General features: G+C 45.3%; 2 protein-coding genes and 2 long non-coding RNA genes across 6 annotated transcripts in view; 2 read left to right on the top strand and 2 right to left on the bottom strand.

Moving 5' to 3' along the window:
- LOC122420196 (carcinoembryonic antigen-related cell adhesion molecule 7-like) overlaps nt 1-25,146 on the top strand; it is a 320,198-nt gene that overhangs the window by 70,922 nt on the left and 224,130 nt on the right. The window lies entirely within an intron of this gene.
- LOC122420223 lies at nt 3,392-9,598 on the top strand. The gene is made up of 3 exons (XR_006263227.1): nt 3,392-3,523; nt 5,136-5,225; nt 9,554-9,598. It is a non-coding gene; the product is annotated as an uncharacterized LOC122420223 (long non-coding RNA).
- LOC122420229 lies at nt 9,513-9,962 on the bottom strand. The gene is made up of 2 exons (XR_006263234.1): nt 9,875-9,962; nt 9,513-9,774 (listed from the first exon to the last, which is right to left on the bottom strand). It is a non-coding gene; the product is annotated as an uncharacterized LOC122420229 (long non-coding RNA).
- The window catches only part of LOC122420213 (carcinoembryonic antigen-related cell adhesion molecule 6-like), a 75,456-nt gene continuing 66,126 nt past the window's right edge, over nt 15,817-25,146 (bottom strand). The window contains exon 4 of one of the 3 annotated variants that reach the window (XM_043435108.1): nt 15,817-15,979. In XM_043435108.1, the coding sequence (XP_043291043.1) occupies nt 15,978-15,979 (2 nt within the window). In that variant the 3' untranslated portion in view covers nt 15,817-15,977. Of the gene's footprint in view, nt 16,090-16,685; nt 16,767-25,146 lie in introns of those variants that run through there. The other 2 variants (XM_043435106.1, XM_043435107.1) reach the window with 2 other exon arrangements.

The following is a 25,146-nucleotide window of genomic DNA, read 5'->3' on the forward strand; positions in this document are numbered from 1 at the left end:
CTGCTCAAATATGTACAAGGGTCTCTGAGAGCCTGTGACTGAGCACCTCAGAGCAGGCACACTTCCAGCTGATGGAGTCGATGCTGCTGCTCCTGGCAGGCCCACAAGCAGCTACGTCCTGGGGAACACTCAGCCTCACGTGCAGGTCCCGTCCTGATGTAAAGAAAAGTAATGGCAGGAAAGTTGCTTGCCTGAGGTCTGCCACTGCCCAAGGAAACATCCTCAGTTCTCTCTGGTGGCCATATGGGAAAACTTGTTGGGCTCAGCTTTCTAAACCATTAGACCAGGGAATTCCCTGGTGGTCCAGTGGATAAGAATCCACCTACCAATGCATGGGACATGGGTTCGATCCCTGGTCTGGGAAGATACCACCTGCTCCATAGCATCTAAGCCTGTGTGCCACAACTACTGAGCTCATGCACTGCAACTCCTGAAGCCCACGTGCCCTACAGCCCATGCTCCACAACAAAGAAAGCAATGAGGAGCCCGGGCATCACAACAACGAGTAGCCCCTGCTCGCCACAACTAGAGAAAGTGTGCATGCGGCAACCAACACCCAGGGCAACCAAAGAATAATTAATTAACTAATTTTAAAAAATGCAAGGCCCTAACTTTAATCAAGCTTTTGACTGAATCAACAGAGGGATAGTGGTTCCATTATATGATACGGGGAACTCTCAGGAAAATCACTGCAGAAACCAAAAAGAACCCAAGAGCCTCATTTGGACATAAAACCTGAAGATGCCTATTAGACACTAAAACATTCTGGTCACTTGTCCAGTGGAGGCCTTACTTGCTCTGCCCATAAAGATGGGGAGTTTCTTTCAGTCTCTCAAGCCTGTTATGTCCCTAATCTTTTGTTTTGCCTCTAAACCCCATTACAACAGACTTATTCACAATTTCTCTTGGTTTTCAGAAGCCTGGACTCTTAACAGGCTGACAAAGGCACGTGTTGCAGTGAAAAGAACAAGGACTTTGCAGTCAGGCAGATGTGGGCTCAAATTCTGTCATCAGTGCTTTCAACCTCCCTGAAACCAAGCAAGCTGTGAACCCTCCCTGGTCCTAACACCTCCCTCAACGTGACAACTGAGAACGGCCCTGTGTAGAAGAGGACCTTTCAGGACACTTGGTTCCGAACAGGTTTCAGCTAAGATGGATTTTCCTATCGTTCTCTTCAGCTGAGCTTCTAAGAGTGGACGCAGACAGGGGTCCACTAGTTTCTCTTCCTAACTCCTCCCCTCGGCTGCTGTCAACGTCCCCATCCCCAGTGGCTGCAGCATAACCCCCCCACGTCCTATGCCAGTTCTGCAGACACTCCATGGGGTCACCCCCACGCCCCGTGCACTCAAGCATGCCTTCCACCCATTTCCAACTCTGGGCCTGGGCTCATGCTCCTCCCTTAACCAGAAACACTCCCCTCATTTCTCTTGGGGGGTTCACCTCCTAAAGACCCTCACGGATGAACTCAGGTTCATAAACCATCACCAGTTTACCCCATGTCTGTGATTCCAATCCAAACAACACTCAGTTCCTAAATTCACTACAGGAATTTAGGATCTGGTCAAGAAAAGACACTACTGTAAATCTATAACTTGAGGAACTGTAGTTTTTTGTTTTTTTTTTTCTTTTGGCCATACTGTGCAGTTTGCAGGATCTCAGTTCCCCAACCAGGCTTGGGCTCAGGGATGTGAAAGCGCTGAGTCTTAACAGCTGGACATCCAGGGCATTTCTGAAGCTGTTGTGTGTCCTTTGAAATCTGCACAATATCGCTTCTCAGCCTTTTGGCTAAGATCAAGTGAAATCTGCACAATCTCTCAAGAACGGGTGCCTTCGCTTCCTATGGCTGCCGTAACCACCCAGCACACGCTGAGCACAGCCCTGTCCTGTGAGCCTGAGTGAACCCGACGGGGCTCTAATCAAGGGTCAGCGGGGCTGCACTCCGTCTGGAGTCTTCAGGGCAGGATGTGTTTCTCTCCCTTTCTCTGGATTCTGGGGGCCGCCTGCATCCAGGGCTCACGGCCCGTCCTGTGTCTTCACCGCTCATCACTCCTGCCTCTGCCCCTGCTCCCACGTCCTCCTCTCTTGCCTCTACTTCACGAGGACCAGGATGATAACACTGAACCATGTGCAGAATCCACAGCAAGAGTCCCCCCACCTCACCATCCTTAACTTCATCATGTCTGCAAAATCTCCTCCTTTGTTGTGTAAAAGGAGGGATTCACAGGGTCTGGGGTTAGGGCATGGGCATCTTTGGGGGGGGGGCGTTATTCTGTCTACCTCAGGGGACTTCTCTCTTCCTGCTTCCATGCAGAGGACTCAGGGTATTGTGGGGTCAAGATCACAAGGGGATCGATTCTGGAGCAGGTTCCCCCCGACCTCATCTCAGGGTCCCTTCCTTCCCCAGTGTAGGCACAGAGTGTTTACCGAGGCCAAGAGCTCCATTTTTAAGTTTTGCTCTTTACACTTAAGGCTGGTGCCAGGTCTCAGCCTTTGACTGCAGGAGGTGAGGGTCCCCCGGCCTCTCACACTTGGCTGTCACTGCTGAGTGTCAGGAGCGAGCCCGTCCTGGTCTCTGGTCCAGGCTCAGGTTACCAGCACCTGATTCCACACGCCTTCTCTTTACCATCCCCCACGTCTCAACCCCGAGACAGCATGCCAGCTCTGCACCCCTGTTCTTATCCCCAGTGCTCCAGGCCAGGATCCTGGAGTGGGTAGCCTGTCCTTTCTCCAGGGGATCTTCTCAACCCAGGGATCGAACCCAGGTCTCCCACATTGCAGGTGGATTCTTTACCAGTTGAGCCAACAGGGAAGCCCCTCCAAAGCACAATCAGGGTTAAGCAGTCATTAAGAAAAAGGATGCTCTCCAGACCCAGCCCAGGGGGAGGGGTGTTCATTATATCTGTGTGTCTTTATGTGTGTGCACCTGTGTGTTTGTGTGTGAATAGTATGTGTATATTTGTGTGTATGTGCCTATATATATGTGTGTGTGTGTTTGGACATAGGGAAATGTTTCTCTGTGTTAATATGTACGTGTGTATTTGTGTGTGTTTATCGGTATCTATGTAATCTGTGCAGACATGCAGGTGTGGGTGTATGTATGTGTATTCATGTGAGTATAGGTATCCGTGTGTGTGTGTATATGTTTCTGTGTGTTGTGCATCTGTCTGTGAAGGGGTTAGGGACAGACAGGCACAAATCAGCTGACACACAGGAGTTCCGGGGCTAGAAAGGCAGAGAATGAGCCGGGGGTAGAGGATGTCCGGACCCAGGAGGAACGGGAGGAGCGAGAAAGCTTGAGCTGAGACTGTGGGCGGTTCAAAAAAGGAAGGACTTGAGGGCTTGGGGCGGGGACTAGAGTGCAGGACAGGAGGGCAGGGTTTCCAGGCTGCAGCTGGGACCAGGCTGAGAAGGGCAGGCTTGCTCTGGGGCTGGGTGTGGGTGGGGAGGAAGACCTGCAGGAGAGGGAATGTCCACCCGGGGGCGCCAAACGTCCTTCCGCAGAGTTCGCGGGCCGCTGAGACCTGTGAGTAGATGAGACCGGCTGAGACTGAGAAGGAGCCAGAGCCTAGGAAGGGGCGGGGCTCGAGGACAGAAGAATCTAGAACACCAGATGGGGTAGGGGAGGAAATGGAAAACGAGTGAGACCGCGGTGAGCAGAGCCCAGAAGAATCTAGCAACTGGAGAGAGGGATGGGGAGAGAATCAAGGATGGGGCAGGCCTAGGAGTGTGCAGAGCCCAGAAAGGTCTAGAAAAGCCGGGGAGAGGAGACAAATTTAGGGGGCCGGGGATGAAGACAGGGTCCCTGACCTGACCGATGGGAGGGGAAAGTCGGGTTGAGGAATAACTCGGCGGCGGGGAGTGGGGGGCTTCGGGGGGAGGGGGTGCTACTTGCGCAGTTTTCAGTTCTTGAGGCAAAAAGAGGCCTGAGTCACACCCAGCGCTGCCGGAACCGCCAGCCTCCCGGGCCGCCTTGGGGAGCTCAGAGCTCGTTGGAGTCCACACGATCCGCACGCTTCCCCTTTGGGGACAGTCCTTCCACTCCGAGGGCGCCTCCGTGGCGCAGAGCTTCTCCTTCCCTCTGTACTCCCCCTGTTCTGGCCCTTGAAGACCGGTGCCCGGGCCCTGTGCACCCCCGACTCCTCTCAAGGTCCCCAGGGCTCCTGCGGCCCTTCTCCCTCAGGTCGGAACCGGCCTCCCAGCTCTGCACCCAGCGCTGTCCTGCTCCCCACACGGACCTCTCCTCAGGGCTCCCCTCCGGAATTTTCCCTTTGAAACCTCTTCTGCCCTCGGCCCTCCTGCCGCCGGGGGCCCTGTCCTCCTCGCCCCTCCAGACCTGGACCCTCACCCCAGCAGGAGAAAAAAGTCAGCACACAACCAGGCAGGAGACCACAGTTATCGTTTTATTTCTCCAGGGTCAGATGTATTTATTGTCAGAAAGGCGGAGTAGGTATGTTGATGGTAACAGCAAAAGTTTGGTTTCAAATTGTCTTCCAGTGTTTGCAGAAATTGCAGTTTAGGAGCCAGTATATTAATTCAAGTACGATGTGTTTTTCCACATTATTATACGTTATCATACGTTATAATATCGTTATCATACGTTAGTGACATTTCTTCAAGGTACAAGTTTCAAGGTACTCTTCGTTAGGCAGGTGCAATTGGTATTTATAATTAACAAGGAAACTTAAATCTCGGTTTTAAACTTCCCACCATGATGCCTCTTCTTATACAATAATATATGACGTCCTTTAAGATTTTCTGAAGATAGTATAGATAATGAACGGATATATAAATAGAAATTAAATCACAATCACTTTTGCTGGTTGACGTTTTACGCTTTTAAAGACGTACATGAGCTTATTTTTTACCGAATTCAGGTATAACTGGTTGTATGTCACAGATGTTATCTTCTGTAGTACAGATATCAATATCCTTTTAATCAGGTATGCAACCAACGAGTTTAAGGGTTTCAGGACTTGCACCATTCCATATATCATTAATTTATTATTTATGAATTTCCTTACCCTCTCTGTGAGGAATTCAGCAACCATATCCACTAGAATTTCCATGATCCTGTGGTCCTTCAGTGAAATAAGGAACGCCATGGGGAAATCTTCAAGTGCGTCTGCTCTTTGCAGGCCACGTCCAGAATTTATTTCTCTGACGGAAGTCACGTGATGAAGTCACTGGCCAATGGGTGTGTGACACGGAACATGGCACCACTTGAGGTAAGAGGTTCGTCCACTCTCACTTGTTTGCTGGCATGATGACTAATTATAAAAATCCGGGGAGAAAAAAAAATTCAGGGAGGATTCCATGTCTAGGTCAAAGTCAACAGTATATGTCACACTGAACTTGAAAATGTATTGGTTATTTTAAATATCTTTTGATATTGACTTCTAACATAATTCAACAGTGATGAGAGAATAGACTGTGATACCTTTAGACCATGACATTTTTGTACCTTGTTTAATGTCCCTGGATGTGTTCCAGTGTCTCCTAGTTTATGGGAACTTGAAGAGAATTTGTATCCTACTGTTGTGTGAAAATTATGTAAGTCTTAATTATGTTGAATTGGTTCTTCATGCTTTTCAGGTCTACTATATTCTCTACTTCTCTGAATGTTCGTTCTATAAATTTTTGAGAGTTTGATGTTGAAACTCCAATTAAAAATCTTAATTTGTCTATTTAAAAAATAATTATAATATACCATGGACATACATGTAACCTTGTTCTCTATTTTTCACGTCTCCTGTAAATGTGTTAGCATACTTTGGTAATTTAAAAATAAAAAAGAGAAAAAATGAATAAAGATTAACAATTTAAAAAATCGGGAGAAAGATTGATATGCAGTGGGCCTCTCCCTCTAGTGCTATTGCAGTTGGCAGCCCTTAGCACCTGGTAACTGAGATTGATCCTGTGCAGAGAGGACCCGGGGGACACGGTACTAAACAGGTGTCAGTTCAGATCATTTTTCCTTTTACCCTCTTCTGCTGAACTTCTAACAGTGGGACCAGATTGCCGTCCTGTTTATTTATTTAAAGTATAGTTGATTTACAATGTCGGGTTTGATTTCTGCTACACTGCAAAGTGATTTATTGACATATCTCTATATTCTTTTTCATCTTTTTTTTCATTGTGGTTCATCTCACAGTAATGGGTGCTGTCCTCCAGGGCCTTGGTGCTTACCCCCCGCTTCTATATAGTAGTTTCCATCTGCCAGTCCCAAACTTCCAATCCTTCCCTCTCCTCACCACTTTCCCCTTGGCAACCACAAGTTGTTCTCTATGTCTGTGAGTCTGTTTTTGCTTCAAAGATAAGTTTGTTTATGTCTTATTTTAGATTCCACATAGGAGTGATATATGGTATTTGTCTTTCTCTTTCTGATTTACCTCACTCAGTATGCTAAACCCTAGGGCTGTCCATGTTGCTTCAAATCACATTATTTCATTATTTTTAGGGGCCGAGTGATGCTCCATTATACAGACACACACACACACACCACGTCTTCTGTGTCCGTGCATCTGTTGGTGGACATTTAGTAGTTTCCATGTCTTGGCTATTGTCAATAGTCTGGGCTGTTATGAACACCGGGGTCCATCTGTCTTTTTGAATTACACATGTGTCTCAGTGTATGCCCAGAATTGGGATTGCAAGATACATGGCAACTATATTTTTAGATTTTTTGAGGAACCTTCATATTGCTTCCAAGTGGTTGCACCAGTTGACATCCCCCCACCTGTTCTCCACACCCCCTCCAGCATGGATTATTTGGACACTAGTTTCTCTTCCTGCCTCCTTCCCTCGGCTGCCGTCAATGTCCCCGTCCCCAGTGGCTGCCGCATAAAACCTGTGCCGGTCGTGCAGACGCTACACGGGGTCACCCCCACCCCCAGGGCACTCGAGCCTCCCTTCCACCCATTTCCACCCTGGGTCTGGGCTCCTTGTCCTCCCAGAACCAGAACCGCTCCCTTCATTATCTTGGTGGGTTCACATCCTAATGATCCAGAGGCTGAACTCAGGTTCATATACCCTAACCAGTTTACCACATACCAGGGATTCTAATCCAAATGACGCTCAGTTCCCGCCTGCCAGGAATTAGGACTAGACAAAAGAAAAGTGACACAGACTGTAAATCTTATCATGAGGAACTGTAGGTATTTTTTTCCTTTTGGCCACACTGTGCAGCTTGCAGGATCTCAGTTCCCCAAACAGGCATTGAGCCCGGGGCCCCGGAAGTGAAAGCGCAGAGTCTTAACTACTGGACATCCAGGGAATTTCCAAATTCCTGTTGTGTGTCCTTTGAAATCTACACAGTCTCTCAAGAAGGAGTTTGCTTCTTACAGCTGCTGTTACCACCCAGCACACGCACAACACGATCCTGATCTTTGAGGTCTGGAGGTGAGAGTCTGAAATGAACCTGGCAGGGCTCAGATCAAGGGTCAGAAGGCTGTACTCCTTGAGGCTTCAGGGACATCCAGGCTTAATGTGTTTCCCTCCCTTCCCTGCGGGCTGGGGACGTGCTGTGTGTAGACTGCGCGCGGGGGCTTTGAGCACACACCTCGGCCCCTGGTCGGCCACACTTGGGGCTCTGGAGCCCTGCGCCAGGTGGTCCTGGCTGTTGGCTGCTCCCAGGAGTGGGTGGGGGGCAACCGAAGAAGGGACTGTGGCTCGGCTGAGGGCAGTCTCTGCATCAGAGCGAGAGCCTCTGTGAGAGCACCGAGCAAGCTGGGCACAGGCACCACCCAGCGCATCCCCAGCACGCACTGCACTGTGTAAGTGCTCTTGGAGGGAAAAGGATCCGACGCTCTGGGAAACTATATGAGATCCTTTGGAGACAGAAGGGGCAGAGAGGAGTGATCAGAAAGGTTAGGGTTCTGACGTGCGGTGAGGTGAGTGACCGTAAGACAGCAAAGCACAGTCAAGGTTAAACTGTCACTAAGAGAAGGGACACCCTCCAGACACACCCAGCCCAGGGGGAGGAGTGTGCAGACAGGAGCTCCATGTGCTACCACTTGAGAGTCTTGGAATTAAGGCCTTGGTATGGGAGCTCTGTGGGCTGTGTGTATGTGTGTTTGTGTGTGAAAATGTGTATATTTGTGTGTATGTATGTAGGTACCTGCCTATGTATATGTGTGGACATGGGTGTGTATATGTGTATTCATGTAATTATATGTATCTGTGTGCTTGTATATTTCTATGTGTTGTGTGTCTGTGAAAGGTATAAGGAACACACAGGTGCAAACGTCCTTGCACGCAGGAGTCCCAGGGACCCCTGAAGAAGAGGGGATGGACAAAGGGCACAGGAAACCAGGTGGAGAAGGAGATTGGAATCCCTTGGTTCTAGAAACGCAGAGAATGAGCAGGAGCGGCAGATGTCAGGACCCGAGAGGAGACAGAAGGCTTGAGTTGAGGGCTTGGACAGTTCAAAAAATGAAGGGACTTGAGGGATAGGGATGGGGGCAGAAAAGTTTCCTGGATTAGAGCCCAAGGGAAATGGAGACGCCAATGTGGGGCGGCCTTGGGGTGGGGACTAGAGTGTGGGACAGGAGGGCAGGATCCAGGCTCCAGCTGGGGCCAGGCTGAGAAAGGCTGGATTGGTCTCAGAGGGGGTCTGCGGTGGGGCCGCCAGCATCTAGGGCAGCTCTTCAGGAAAGTGAATGTCCACCTGGGGACGCCAAACGTCCTTCAGTGGAGTTTTGCAAGGCTCTGGGATTTGTGGGTCGGTGACACTGAGACCACAGTGGAGGCTGAGAAGGATCCAGGACCCAGGGAAGGGAGGGGAGCTGAGTGGAAGAATCTAGAACATGGGACAGGGTGTGCGGGGAAGATATGGAGGATGAGTAAGACTGGGCTAGGCAGAGCCTAGCAGGATCTAGAAAGTCCAGGGAATGGGGAGGAGTTTGGGGGGCAGGGAATGAAGAGAGGGTCATTGTCGCTGGGGATGGGAGAGGAAGGTTGGGTTAGGAATAAACGCAGAGGTGAGGCTTTTGGGCAGTTTCATACTTTTGGCAAAAAGAGGCCTCTGGTGTATCTAGCGCTGTTGGAACCGCCTCGCGGGCCCCTTGGGAAGCACAGAGCCTGTTGGAGTCCACACCATCCACACCCGTCCCCTGCCAGGATGGTCCTTACACTCCGAGGGTTCCTCCGTGGTGCAGAGCTTCTCCTTGTCTCTGTTCTGACCCTATTCTCTCCTTGAAGACTGGCGCCCGGGCCTTGTGCACCCCCGACTCCGCTCAGGGCCGCCCTGGCGCCTCTGGCCCCTCTGCTCAGATCAGGATCTGGCCTCCTGAGCGCCCAGGTCTGCACACAGCGCCGTCCCTGCTCCCCACACTGACCTCTCCTCGGGGCTCGCCTCCAGAATTTCCCCTTTGGCACCTCCCTGCTTTCGACCCCATGGGGGCTCAGACACCCTCAGCCCTCCTGCTCCCGGGTCCCTGTAATTCCTTCAGCTTTTGCTGCCAAAATTCGGTCTCTGTGTATGTACTAGGGCCGAATTAAATCTCGGGGAGAGCTGTGAGTGAAATGGAAGCACATAGCTTTACTGTTTTGCCAGGTGCGGGGGTCGCAGCAGGCTAACGCCCTCAAGACAGTGTCCTGGGACTTCCTCGGTGGTTCAGTGGTTAAGAATCCACCTTGCAATGCCGGGCACAGGGGTGCGATCTCCCGTCGGTAAACTGAGATCCCCCAGGGCAAGAGCAGCTCAGCCCGCACCCCACAGCTAGAGAGTCTGCCTGCTGCAAGCCAGGATGCTGCCACACGCAGGGAATATCCTGCCTGTTACAAGGAAGACCGAAGGCAGCCAAATAAATAAATAAAATATATGTTTTTAAAAAGGCTGTGTGTCCGGTCTTGGAGGGGGGTTGAGGAGTCTTACAGTGTTCAAGGAACAGAGCCTGATCAACTTGAGGCGCTCTTCTGTTGGGTCTGTGATGAGGTCACGGGGAACAGCAGCATCACCCTTCTGCTTCCAGCCGGTCTCAGGTCTTCCTGTTTGTGGGCGGCATAGTTCACTTCTTCAGTCTCCCGGGGGTTTCTGATTCTGTAAAAGAGGTCAAAGGTCCTGGCTCACAGCATTATGAATAGCCCTTGAGGAGAAACTAATTCTGCATGATTTGTTCAATAGCTAAGGTATTTTTTTTTTTTTTTAGCTAAGGTATTCTTATTTTGTCTTTCTTCACAGTTTTCTTTCTATATTTTCTGTGATTAAATTTATTCTTTGACTAAACTTTGTTTTGTTTTTTTATACAAACAAAAGGCAAGTGGACCTGGGTGGAGATCTACAAAGACTTCATAGGGTCTTGCTTGATTAAGTTCCTTCTGGAGTCGTCCTCCCTACTTTGGGAATGGACACAGAGTTGGAAATAATCTCGAGTTTCAAGCTTAGCATCAATAGTTTGTATTAAGATAATATTATTTCTCTCTTTGATTGTCTTGTCTTAACCCCTGGACAAACATTTGAAAATTATGAGACATATTACAATGAGGATAATGATTAAAGTACACATTTGTCATATTTTTCAAAGGAGTCCTCCTAGTTTAGAGGACAACAAGGAAGAAGCGTTTATCTCTATTATTTATGACAATATCATCATAGTTAATTTTCTTGCAGTCAAATTTTGTAACAGATAGGACTTTTTGACTTGCAACGGAACTAGGTGCAGTGAGTGTTGATGACAATGTTGGTGACTCATGTCTCCATTAATTCACACGCGGTTAAACAACAAACTAACCTGAGGTCTATACCAAATATGGACTTAATATTGAACATTTCCCAGATTATGTGAACCTTAGAAATACTTTATTTGAAAGGGCTTACTTTTCTTTAAGTCAATTAAATGGAGCTCATTTAGAAATTAATTCAGGAATGTTATCTAAAGACAAAGACACAAACTGAGTCATATATATATTTAGATAAGATTAGGGGTCATTTTTTCATCAGCCTTGTTTGATTGTTTTCCTTTCCACATTTTCTCACTTCTCTGATTGAATTTATTCTTTTTTCTAATCTCGCTGCAAGACATGTGGGATATTCATACCCCAACCAAGTATTCAAATTTCACCCCTGAATTTGACTGGTGGAGTCTTAGCCACTAGACCGGAAGTGAAGTCCCTACATTTATTCTGTGGTGCAAGTTTTTTTACAGACAAAAGGCAGGCAGAGGACTTGGCTGGGGGGTTATTCTGGGAAAGCCTCAGAGGGTCCTGCTTGGTTACAATCTGTCCCTTCCCTGGTCTGCCCCTGGCTGGAGTTTCAGCTCCAGGAGAAGGAAGTCAGCACAGAATCGGGCAGACCACAGGAGAGTTCAGATATCCTTTATATCCTTAGAGTGAAGGCCGTACGTTGTTAGGGGCTCAGTGATAAAGAAAATGCCTGCAACGCAGGACATGCAGGGATCACACATCTGATCTCTGGGTGCATAAGATCCCCTGGAATAGGAAGTGGCACCCCACTCCAGTATTCTTGCTTGGGAAAGCCCATGAACATAGGAGCCTGGTGGACTAGTTACAAAGAGCAACTGAAAAGGCCCACAGGTCATCCATTGTCAGGAGGGTAGAGGTGGTGTGTTGCTGCTAATACCAAAAATTCTGTTTCTCAATTTTTGTTCGTGTTAGAGCAAACTGTTGTTGAGGAAGCAATAAAGGAAGATAAGCTGGTGATCTGTGTCTTCTGAATACTATTATAATCTTAGGGATGTCTCCCCCGGTTCAATCAGTCTTGTTGGTTAGGCAGGCAGAGTTGGGATGTATAAATCAGAAGGAAACTGAAATCTTAGCCGCAAACATCCCACAATGATGAGTCCTCTTACACAATAATGCATGATGCTGTCTTCTTAAGACTTCACAAAGATAGCATAGATACCGAACTGACACATGAATAGAAATTAAGCCATGATGACTTCAGCTAGTTGGTGACCAAACTTCTTAAAGGCATATATAATCTTATTCCTTAAGCAACTCATGCCTAACTGGTTCCATGTCACCAAAGCCATCTGGTGTAGGACAGATAGCAGCAACCACTTGACTAGGTGTTTAAGCAACTCACTGAATGGCCTCTGGACCAGCCTCAATTCATCCACTTGTAATTTATTTTCTACAAATGTCTATAACATCTCTGTGAGAAGGTCAGCAACTATATTTTCAAGAGTTTCTTTGAGCTTGTTCTTGGTTAAATAAGTCAGTGTCTCCATGCTGAACAAGTGAGCATTTCTGTTCCTTTTAGTCTAGGTCCTCAATTTACTTGCTCTGACAGACATATGGGAAGTCTCCATCTGGAAGAGGCTGTGTCTTGGCTACTCCTTCCTGTGCGGATGGATACACTACTTTGTTGCTATCTACAGTACTTTCTTGAGTGTATATGAAGTGGATATAAGAAAAACTTTTTATACTTTTATACTGTTTTCTTCTAGTGGATCTAACAAAAAAAAATTGAAATATACACTACTTTCCTGACCAGTAGTGGATATAACAAAAAAGCAGCAGAAGGATATTTTGAAACTAGTGGTTTCTAGTGGGAGAGCAGGAGCTTAAATATGGTGGGGAGGAGGAGGTACAAAATCTGGGAGTAAGACAGGCTCCCCTGTCCATGGAATTTTCCAGGCAAGAATATTGGGATTGGGTAACCATTTCCTTCTGCAGGCGATCTCGCCTACCCAGGGATCGATCCCGTGTCTCCTGTGTGTCCTGCATTGGCAGGCAGATTCTTGAATACTAGTGCCACCTGAGAAGCCCTAAGACAGCCTCAAGGATGGATCGTACAACACAGGGAATATAGGCAATATTTTGTAAGAGCTGTAAATGGAAAGTGCCTTGCAAAATTGTCAACAAAATAATTTTAGAATTTAAAACGAAGGGAGTTGAGCCTGGGTGTGAGAGGAAAGGCTTCCTGGACTCAAGCCCAGGGGAAGTGAGGGAGGCCAGTGGTGAGAGGTCTTGGGGTGGGGTCTAGAATGTGGGACAGACGGCAGGCTTTCCAGGCTCCAGCTGGGACCAGGCTGAGAAGGGCAGGATTTCTCTCAGAGGGGGTCTGGCTGGGGCCTCCAGCATCTGGAGAAGCTCTGTAGGAAAGCGAATGCCCACCTTGGAAGTCAAAGTCATGCTTCAATCGCGTCTGAGAGATGCTGATACATGTGAGTAGTGAAACAAACTGAGACCACAGTGGAGGGAAAATGGATCCAGGGTCCAGGGAAGGGCTGGCACCGAGGACAGAAGCATCTGGAACACAGGGAGGGGCAGGGAGCAAAGGGAGGACAGGGCTGACCTAGGAGTGTGCAGAGCCGGAAGTGCATGTGACCCACCAGGGTTCTGGGAATCCTAAGTCAACAGACATTGATAAGAGGCCAGGCAGCATATTCAGACAAGGTTTTATTGGAGCTCTGCGTGCATCAGGAAGGGAGTCAAAATAGTGACAAGTTCCCTTGTTTGCTCCTTGGGTGTGAGGGGGTGTCGGGGCGCGTGTGGGAAATCCGCTCCATTAAATGGGGTGAGGGCGGGCTGGGTCCAGCATTGGGCGGGAGGGCTGAATGCGAGGTCTGTGCAGCCCCTTGGTGGTGCTGTGTGCAGGCATCACGTCCAGGACCCCACTTTAGTTCTCCAGCTCTGAAGGGGGGACTGGAGTTTTGATCTTTTGTTTTTTTGGGGTTTTTTTTGATCTTTTGTTTTTTTATCTGGTGCATCACTTGCCCCCGCTGCCCGTGTGTGTAGTGATTGTTAGTCATTTGTGGTTTCCTTGCTGTCTGTGGCTCAAGAAGCTGTGTGTCCACGAAGAAGCACTGCAGCCCAGGTCCCAGCCTGTCTGAAATCTAGAACCTGGAGAGCGGGGAGGGGGAGAGAATGGAGGATGGGGCGGGCCTAGGAGCGTGCAGAGCCCAGAAGAATCTAGAAACCCGGGGATGGGGGACGAGTTTAGGGGGCGAGGGGTGAAGAGAGGGGCACTGCCCTGAGGGGTGGGTGGGGCAAGTCAGGGAGAGGAATAACTCTGATTGGAGGGGACAGATGGGGCTGCCTCCCCAGTTTCCGTTCTTGAGGCAAAGTGGCCTCAGGTGCATCCAGCGCTGTTGAAACCGCCAGCCTCCTGGGCCCCGCCTTGGGAAGCACAGAGCTTCTTGGAGTCCACACCCAGGACCACACGCTCCCCTCCCCGGGGCGGTCCTTACACTCCGGGGGCGCCTCCGTGGCGCAGAGCTTCTCCTCCTCTCTGTTCTGACCGTGTTCTGACCCTTGATGACTGGCGCCCGGGCCCTGTGCGCCCTGACCCCTCTCAGGGCCGCCCCGGCTCCTGTGGCCGCTCCGCTGAGATGGGGAGTCTGTCTCCGCAGCCCCGAGTCTGCGCCGCAGCGCCAGGCCTGCTGCCAAGGACGCCTCCTCAGGGCTCCCCTCCGGAATGCCCCGTTGGGCCTCTCGCAGCCTTCCACCCCACTGGGACTCAGGTCCCTCAGCCCTCCTGCCCCCAGGACCCTGTTCTTCCAATGGCTCCTGGCTTCTCTCCAGATCTCCTTGCCAAAATTGGGCCTCTGTGTCCTGGGGCCAGATTACATCTGAGAGAGAGAGTTTTAAGGGAAATGGAAAAACTAGCTTTACTGCTTTGACACACACGGGGGACCAAGCAGGCTAATGCCCTCAAGACTGTGTCCTGGGACTTCCAGTCGTCCAGTGGCTTAGAGTCCATCTTGAAATGCAGTGGACCTGGGTTCGATCCCTGGTGGGGAATCTAAGATCTCACAGCCCAGGAACAGCTGAGCCCTCGCCCCACAGCTGGTGAGTCTCTGAGCTACAAGCAAGATCCCACCAGAGGTAGAGAATATCCTTCATCTGCAAATCAGAACCAAGGCAGCCAAATAAATAGATCAATAAAATATTAACATAAATAAAAGGCTGTGTGTCTGGTCCTGGAGGGGTCTGAGGAGTCTTATGCTGTTCAAGGAGCAGAGCCTGATCAACCCGAGGACGCTCTTCTGTTGGGTCTGTGATGAGGTCTCAGGGAGCAGCAGCATCACCCTTGTGGTTCCAGCCGGTCTCAGGTCTTCCTGCTTGTGGGTGGCATAGTTCACTTCTTCCATCTGGCAGGGGTTTCAGATCCTGTAAAAGGGGTCAAAGGTCCTGGCTCCAAATATTATCAATAGCCCTTGAGGAAGAGCTAACAGTCCATGAGTCTGTTTAATAGCTACGATATTATTATTTTGACTTCGTTGACAATTTCCTTTCTTTTTGTATTGTTTCACTTCTATGATTAAATATATTCTTGACTGAAGTTGTTTTTCATAGATACGAGGCAGGTGTACATGGGTGGGGATCTACGAAGGCCTCATAAGTTCCTTCTCCACTACAGTTCCAAGGGGAGTCAACCTATGTAATTTGAGGAAAGGACACAAGAGCTGGAAATAATCTCAAGTTCCATGATTCGTTAGCATCAACAGTTTGTGTTAAGGAAATATTATTTCTCTCTTTGATTGCCTTCTTATAGCCCTTGGACCAACATTTGAAAAACATGAAAGCATATTACGATGAGGACAATGATTAATGATTTGTGATATTTTCCCAAAGAGTCTTCCTATTTTAGAGGGCAACAAGGAAGATGAGTTTTTGAGTGTTTCCATCTGATAAATATGTAGTGTCTCAGTGGTCTTTGCCGTGAGGCTAGAGCTTGAACTGTCTCATTCACAATTAGTGTTGCAACTAGTGAAAGCCCGCGCTAGTAATGAAAAGCCTGTGAGGTCCATCAAAGACCCAGCCTCCAAGAACAAGTAAATAAGTCAATCATAAAACTATATGTACAAAAGAGAGTCTCAGACTGAATTCCAGAAAACAAGGAATCAACACCATTGTAACCTCAGGAAATCCAGGCCCAAATCCTGCCATTTGATTTTGCTTGCAGATTTCTCTCTTCTAGAGGGTCCCAAAATATGAAGATTATTGCAAATGTCAGGAGACAGTCATTTTTATTTACCTGATAAGGCTGCTCAGAGTTAAGCATCTCTAACTTCTGGAGAAACCAAGAGAGAGAAAAGTAACATATTTCCGTTTTACTCACAGAGGGCATTTATTCAGTTGCTGTCAATCATTAGTAGCTTGAGGGGAAGGGCTGGGCTTTATCTAGAAAGCAACAGATCAATAATATTTCAGAGCAAAAAAAAAAAACCCCATAAACTTTAAAACTATATTTACGAGTTGACTCAGTATTTCATCTTTTGTTAAACACTTTTATAATACCAGCAGGTTTTTTAAATGGAGATTTAAAATTTTCTTATCCAGTTAGTTGCCTGGTATAATGTGAAACTGATCAGACATCAGTGCTTGTCAAAATGGTCTCTCCTATGAATCTTCTTGGGCGATGAAGACCTTTTGCAAAACCATCAGAGTATAGTAACTGTGTGCACCTGACTTAAAGACTGAAAGATAAGGTGATGCACCTGAGCAGAATGTAACGGGTTAAGAAACTTGATCACAATAACCAGAATTGTGACTTGGTAGCAGAATGTGGGATGCCCTGGTATGTCCTAATTATGATGTTGGGACCTACCAGGTTTGTAGGAATTCCATAATTTTTTTTAGCAAATCCCTATTAATAATATCCATCCCAGTTTAACCTGAGAAGGCTTCTCATTCACTTGATAATGCTCCCCATGGTGTTTAACATACCAGTGATGCTAGTTAATCTAATATTTCCCTCTGAGATGCCTCACAGTTCTCTGGAACACTCAGAGTTAGCTAGAGAAAGAGACTTAACCATCTGTTCTCCAAGGCAGCTCAATATTCCAGGAAAGTTTGTTCTGTTAACAGAAAGAGAAAACCAAATTCCACTATTGTTGTAGCTTACTTTTAATAATAAAAGTCATTTACTTAATTAAATTATATTTAATTTTAATCAATCCTGAAATGTACACAATTCTTGATAAAGTTACATCATGAGAAACACTGGGCTGAAAGAAGCAGAAGCTGGAATCAAGATTGCAGGGAGAAAAATCAGTAACCTGAGATATGCAGATGACACCACCCTTATGGCAGAAAGCAAAAAAGAACTAAAGAGCCTCTTGATGAAAGTGAAAGAAGAGAGTGAAAAAGTTGGCTTAAAGCTCAACATTCAGAAAATTAAGATCATGGCATCAGGTCCCATCACTTCATGGCAAATAGATGGGGAAACAATGGAAACAGTGAGAGACTTAATTTTTGGGGACTCCAAAATGACTGCAGATGGTGACTGCAGCCATGAAATTAAAAGACGCTTACTCCTTGGAAGGAAAGCTATGACCCACCTAGACAGCATATTAAAAAGCAGAGACATTACTTTGTCCACAAAGGTCATTTTAGTCAAGGCTATGGTTTATCCAGTAGTCATGTATGGGTGTGAGAGTTGGACTGTAAAGAAAGCTGAGTGCCAAAGAATTGGTGCTTTTGAACTGTGGTGATGGAGAAGACTCTTGAGAGTCCCTTGGACTGCAAGGAGATCCAACCAGTCCATCCTAAAGGAGATCAGTCCTGGGTGTTCATTGGGAGGACTAATGTTGAAGCTGAAACTCCAATACTTTGGCCATCTGATGTGAAGAGCTGACTCATTTGAAAAGACCTTGATGCTGGGAAGGATTGAGGGCAGGCGGAGAAGGGGACAACAGAGGATGAGATGGTTGGATGGCATCACTGACTCAATGGACATAAGTTTGGGTGGACTCCAGGAATTGGTGATGGACAGGGAGGCCTGGCATGCTGCAGTCCATGGGGTCACAAAAGGTCGGACACGACTGAGCAACTAAACTGAACTGAACAGAAAATGTATAATAGATAATATTATATGTATTATATATTCTATATGCTATATAATCTATCATATATACATTATATATTTTATAATATATTATATATTATTTAATTAAATAATGGTATTTTATAGTATATATAATAATTATAATATGATAATAAGGTATATATAAATATACTTTACAGACAGTAAAGTGTATATAATAAAATATCAATATAAATATTATTTTATATATTATATATTTGTTGTATATGATATTATCTTATTTATCTTATATTATGTATTATATATCATATATTGTATATCACATATATTTATATGTGATATATATGGTATATATTTATATAAATATATATTTATATATTATGTTCATAATAAATATATTTATATTTTTATAGAACATTCAATTTTTATATAAATTTATATTTATATTTATTTCAATAATTAACTAATAATTTAATAGAAATATATTACATATAAATTAATATATTATTATTATATTAATTTATATGTAACATATATTTATTTACATATTTATATATATGGATATATTATACATTTATAGTATTTATAAATTTATAGTATACATTTGTTTAGATAGTTATATTTACATATATAGTTATATCCAGTATATAATATATATATCATGTATATAATATATAAAATTATATAGAAATATATATTATATAATAATAATAGCTATATTATATAATAACAAAATAATGCAATTATTATATATAGAAAATATATTATATAGCAATAAAATAAGTATATCTTATGATTATATAATTGTACATTAAATATTATTTATTTATTAAATATTTTATATTACATACACATAATATTATATAAATATTGTATTATATTATATATATGTCACTGATCAGGATTATATTGCATTAATATACACATTTGTTAAATAGACAATATATTACTATAATAAACATGATATGTTATACCTTATATATTATATAAATTAATATATATTAGATAATGATGATGATGATATTATTTAATATTAATAATGATAATAATAAATAACATGACATATTATTATGTATTTTAATATATATTCATATATAATATTGCCGGGAACCATTATGGGAGGTCCCGCCCATGACGAGGTCATGAAGAAAAAACCTGACAGGCAAGGCCGTCTAGGATAAGGGACCCTCCAGGTTGGCCTCGGCCTCTACCCTACCCTATATCCTCCCCCCTTTTCTGCTGTTGTTCTTGTTCACCCTGCTGCGGATTCTTGTGTTGCCTGCCGAGAGCTCTCCTGCTCCTCTTTCACTGAATAAAGACCAACTTAAAACCCTAATTAAATCTCCTGGACGCTGGTACCCTATGAAGGGGCCAGGGATGAAGGAAATGCTTCAATTTAAACCCTTTTGCTGGCATTCTGGCTTGTTTGATAAATGTGTGCTCTCATTGCACAAAATGCTCATGATTGTTCTAAACATCCTAAGCATAGTAGCTAACAAAAGAAACTATTAAGCATAGGCCCCTTCGCAGGATGAGAAAAGCTCCACAAATATAGTAGCCACAAATGTGCCTAATAGAAAATACTTTAGATAGAGATTAGCTGGCGACTTCTTGCAGGTAGTTAACTTTTAGACTAAGAGCTTGTTTTGTGCCATATCTGCTGTTTTTTCAGTCCTTCGCATTTCTGTTCCGTAAAAATGTAATCCTATCTAGTTCCCATAGAGATGACGCCTATTAGAAAGAAAATAGATTAATCACAAGAAAAACAGAGTCGGCTACTGAAGTTGCTTAAGTCACACCAGGTGCAAGCCATAAAATGTTAGCAGGCCTGAAGGCCAAATGATAAGAAAGACTCTTGGGAACGAAAAGTAGGTGGGTGACATCCAGTTTCTGTTGAAGGTCAAGTTGCTGTAATGTTTTGAGGTGACCTGTGTGTAAGCAATATGCACTTCCCCCAAAGATGTTGTTAAAGGTATAAAGGGGCCGTGCAAAATAAACTCCAGACTCAGCCCCGAGCTTTGTCTCTCTCTCTCATTCGCCGACGCCGTTCATCCTGAGGGTTCCCCTGGATCCTGCTGGGGCTGGACCCCAACATATTATGTATTATATTACATATATGATATATAATAATTAAATTGAAATACTAGGCATATAATAATATTTATTATATATATACATTATATATTACATTTTCATATTTAATATATTTATATATACTCTATGTCAATTGTATATTAATATTAAATAATATCATTTATATATTATATAAAAATACAGTGTATCTAATAGCTATAATTATTATATAATATAATGATAAAGTATATGTAAATATACTTTATATTTATATAAACTAAAGTATATATAATAAAGGATGATGGTGATTGTATGCAATATATAATACACTGACATATAACATATATTATATTTTACATGATATATAATAATATATTATTATATATCACATATCATATTATATATTATATGATATATGTATAATAGTATATAATATATATTTAAGCAATATATGTATAATATATATATTAATTTTACAAAGTATAATGGTTGTATTTATATATAATATATATACATAATTCTTATATATATGTAATTATTTTATATAACATATAATATAGTAATTATATATAATGAAATATAAGATATAAATTAATAATATATCTCTATATATTATATATTTATACATAAATTTATATGTATAATCCTCTATATAAATATGTGTTTTATTATTAACATATATGTTATATATATTTAATATAATAATATAATAGTAGCCAGGGACTGGACTGGGGGAATTTCGGCTACATGTTTGAGAATCAAATACGGAGGTACTTGTGTCTCAATAGAGCTGAGAAAGCTTGCTAGGGGTAGTGTCGTTCGTTGCACCCGAATCCTTGGGCACGCAGTGGCCATCAGAAGTCGTGCAGAGACTCCAGATGGCAGGAGATATATTTCCCAAAGCTTTTTTAGTGCAGGAGTCTCTGAGGGCACTGACGGGCCTGTCTGTTGACTCTTAACTTGGAAAGAAAACGTGTAAATGAGCACTGGGTTGCCTCAGAACCCCAGGAAAGGACTAGAAGGTGTGAGACGTCTGTGTCCTTAGCACAGAAAAGGTGCTTGCACTGCATCTCCTTGAAGGCGGATTTCATCCTGTATCCTCACACGGCTGCCGAAAGAAGTGTGGTGAGTTTGGCTGCTCCCCACTCAAAACAGTAGACCAGCCAGGTTGGTGGAAAGGAAAAGTTTGCCTATTTCAGATGCCGGCAGGTCAGGGGGAGGATGGTGGACACCTGTCCAAAGGCCTACTGACTTATCCCCGACCCAAACCCTTAGTGGCAACCAGTAGGGCAAGATCTTTTCCAGACAGAAATGTGAGGGGGTCGCTATGTGCAGGAAGAGCAGAGTCATCTGCTATATTTTGTAAAAAAAAAAAGAGTATTAGTTAAGACTTGTTATCTGACTAACCAAGGTTTAAAATATCTAATTGCTATTGAGTAATTCCTATATCGACTGTCCCTCCTAACAGGTAACAATTTTTCAACATAAATTGCATTCTGAAGGAAAACAGTGGCAACTTATGTCCTGGGTGCAGTCTGACCATCATGTAATTAACATCTCCACTTGGTGCTTTGGTATCTATAAGGTGGCTCACGGGATATGACTCAGAATATTATCTACAGCCCTTCAGAATCAACTAAATGTCCTTGACTGTGCTTAATGACTACATCATTATTATTTAGTCTCCTTTGACTGTTTTCCTTTGCTTTCCCATCTCTCACTCCTTTGATTGCTGTCATTCTTTGACTAAAGTTTTCCACAGACAGAAGTCAGGCAGGTACATGGTAGGGAATGGGGGGCAAGGACCTTAGGGTCCTGGTCCTGCTTTGAATACCTGTGCTCCTGGAGAAAGGGGGATGCAGCTAAGACATTGTCTGCCCAGAGGGTGTGCAGTGGAGATGGCGAGGCCTTGGGTACCTGTGGGAAGCCTGGAAAGAGGGATTTGTGTCCTTTTGGGAGTGGAGACAGTCTTAGATGAGAAACTGTTGACATAGGCACTGAACAAAACAAAACATGTGCCAATTGTTGACTGAACAGAGTTAGTGGTTTTGATAATATTGGATATTGGGTCTGGGGGCTCTAATAGATGAAGCCACAGTATTATTCGTAGTCATCCAGTATGGAATGCCCTAAATTTTTTCCCAAATTTTCGGCTATGCAAGGTTTGGCTGTCAAATGGAGAAGTGGGGATAATCACTCCTTTAGTAATCAGGGTTTTACAAAATTTTCATCTTTGAAGACTATGTTTTCATTTACTTTGGAGCACATTAACTGTTTTAACTGGGGTGGGGGGGAGGGTCCCTAGGATGTTGTTTTAGGAAAACAATTTGCCATCCAAGAAAATTGGTTTAATTTTAATGTATGTTACAGTGTCTCTGCCCATAAAGGATATTTTAAAACAATGGCTAGTATGACTATGGGAAATTTAGGGCAAGCCTCAGTTAAAGTGAAACATTATATTCTTCTATTTTATATGTATTGGGCTTCCCTGGTGGCTCAGATGGTAAAGAATCTGCCTGCAGTACAGTAGATGGGGTTCCATCCCTGGGTCGGGAAGATCCCCTGGAGAAGGGAATGGCCATCACTCCAGTGTTCTTGCCTGGAGAATTCCATGGACAAAGGAGCCTGGAGGGCTACAGTCCATGAAGTTGCAGAGAGGTGGACACAATTAGCAACTAACACTTTAACTTTTCGTGTGTAGTTACCTGCATCGCCAGCAGATTCTTAACCACTTAGTCCACTAGGGAATCCCAGATGTCTTTTTATCCAAGATATTTCTGCAAACACTTGGACACACAAAACTCCTCATATATACTATTTATTAAGACAGGATCACACCTGGGTATGAATGTGGCTCTGACTTCTGGGCTTTTATTTGTAAAAGCATGAGGCAAACCAAACATCAGGGTCTCTTACTGGTAAAGAATGAGTGACTGGATGTGGCGGGGGGGACAAGCTTGCAATCAACGCTGATGACAGCTATTCTCTCCAGGTTCGAGTGCCCTGAAGTTACAACCCCTAAAACTTTCAGAGTGCATTTAGTGCAGTGAAAGTTGCTTCAGTTGTGTCCAACTCTTTGCAACCCCATGGACTGTAGCCCCCCAGGGTCCTCTATCCATGGACTTCTCCAGGCAAGAATACTGGAGTGGGCTGCCATTCCCTTCTCCCTGACCCAGGTATTGCATTTCAGGCAGATTCTCTATCATCTGAGCCAGTGAACTTAAAGTATGTCTAAATGACTCAGCCTTGGGGAAGATGAATAATCTCTGAAGAGCAGGGCTGCAGGCACTGACATTGGGTTCATTTAAATCTGGGCACATGGGACCTAGAATCCAGGAGGTTCCAGATGACCTCTGTGCTCACAAGGCTCCTGCTATTCAGAGCTGTGGCTGATTCCCTCTGGGTAGATTCTGGGGAGAAAGGGCTTGTCTCTGATGAGGCTGGTGTCCCTTCCCTTGTCCTCAGCATCCCCTTTCTCACCCACAGCTTCCTAGTCTCTGTCTCCAATCCCCGCCCACATTATGCCCTCCTGGGGCCCATGTGGAAGCCTCCCCTAGCCTCAGCCTACCCTTTCCCATCCTGCCTATCATATTGTCTAGGCAGTCGACAGCCCTCCTCTGCTTGCTGAGCTCCTGATCAACCACGTGCGAAAAGGCAGGACAGAAGTGGGAGCTGTCTGTGTTGCTGGAGTGGATCAGCTCAGAAATCTTGCTAGGAAAGGAGGGCCCCAGGAAGGATTTACAAGGTAGATCACACTAGTGTTCTGTAGTGTTTTAGGTTGCTTCAACAGGACTGCCATGCCTGGACATGTGAGACCTTCTCCAGCAGGTGTGTTTGCTCCATCTCCAGCCCAGATTCTCACCCGAGTGGTCTAACCACAAATGAATGTTCCCCACCGTCATTTCCTGTTATTGCAATATTTTTTTTCCTGTGTTTTTTTTTTTTTTTTTTTGGTGCACTGGGTCTTTGTTGCTGTGTGTGGGCTTTCTCTCTGCTGTGAGTGGAGGCTACTCTCTAGTTGGAGTGCTCACGCTTCTTGTTGTGGTGGCTTCTCTTGTTGTGGAGCACAGGCCCTAGGCAGGCAGGCTTCAGTAGTTGTGGAGCACAGGCTTAAATGCCCCAAGGCATGTGAAATCTTCACAGACCAGGGATGGAACCCATGTCCCTGCATTGGCAGGTGGACCATTAACCACTGGAGCACCAGGGAAGCCTTACATGTATCTTTCTTGGTACATGTAACTCTTCTTCATTTCAATGGTAGATTGAATCCTACTGCTGCTGTGTAACCACTAAGTTGTGTCTGAATCTTTTGTGACCCCATGGATTGTAACCCGCCAGGCTCCCCGAGATTTGCTAGGCAAGAACCCTGGAGTGGGTTGCCCTTATCTCCTCTAGGAGATCTTTCCAAGCCAGGGATCGAACCTCTGTCTCTTGAATTGGCAGGCGGGTTCTTTACCACTGAGCCACCGGGCAAGCCCAGGAGGACCCTGAGGTGTACCAAAAAGGGACTCAGAGCCAGGCCAAGGGAGATGATTGGCTAAAGGAAATCCAGAAGAAATGCCCCATAAAAGTGATTCTAACTACCATGAGGCCCGACCCCCCCACTCTTTCTGAGCCCTCTGGTGTGTCTATCCACAAGCACCCTTTCCCTCCTAAGAAACACTTTGCTTGCGTCACCACTTTCCATCTCTAGGTGGAGATTCACCGCTACATAGATAATGAGTCAGGTTTGTCACGGCCATTCTCCCTGGCGGTCCAGTGGTCAGGATCCAGTGCTCTCCCTCCACAGCCCGACCGCGGCCTCTGGCCAGGAGCTGCAGCCCTGCTTTGAGTCACTGCAGGCCGAGGTCAGCCTCCTGCCTGGCTGTGTGCTGACCTCCTCCCCCTGCTGAGCTGAGGCTCCATCCAGGCACAGAGCAGGGGAAGGGCCAGATCTGGAGGAGCGAGGCCAAGGGATCTGAGCCCCCCTGGGGCTGAGGGCTGGGGAGGTTTTCAAAGGGCACATTCTGGAGGGGAGTCTGAGGGGCTCAGTGTGGGGTGCAGGGGTAGCGCTGTGGCCCAGACCCGGGAGCTCGAAGGCCAGTTCCTAATCTGAGCAGAGGGGCTCTGGTGGTCTTGAGAGAAGTTGGGGGTGCACAGGACCCAGACGCCAGTCTTCAAAGGACTGAACAGGGTCAGAGCAGAGGGAAGGAGAAGCTCTTGTGAACCCTTAAGGAAATGCATTATTGTGTTAGAAGACTTATCACTATGGGATGTTTATGACCAAGATTTCAGTTTGCTTATGATTTATACATCCCAACTCTGCCTGCCTAGCCAACAAGACTTATTTGAACCTGGAG

Source organism: Cervus canadensis, chromosome 18 (genome assembly GCF_019320065.1).
Source record: "Cervus canadensis isolate Bull #8, Minnesota chromosome 18, ASM1932006v1, whole genome shotgun sequence".
Taxonomy (NCBI): Eukaryota; Metazoa; Chordata; class Mammalia; order Artiodactyla; family Cervidae; genus Cervus; species Cervus canadensis.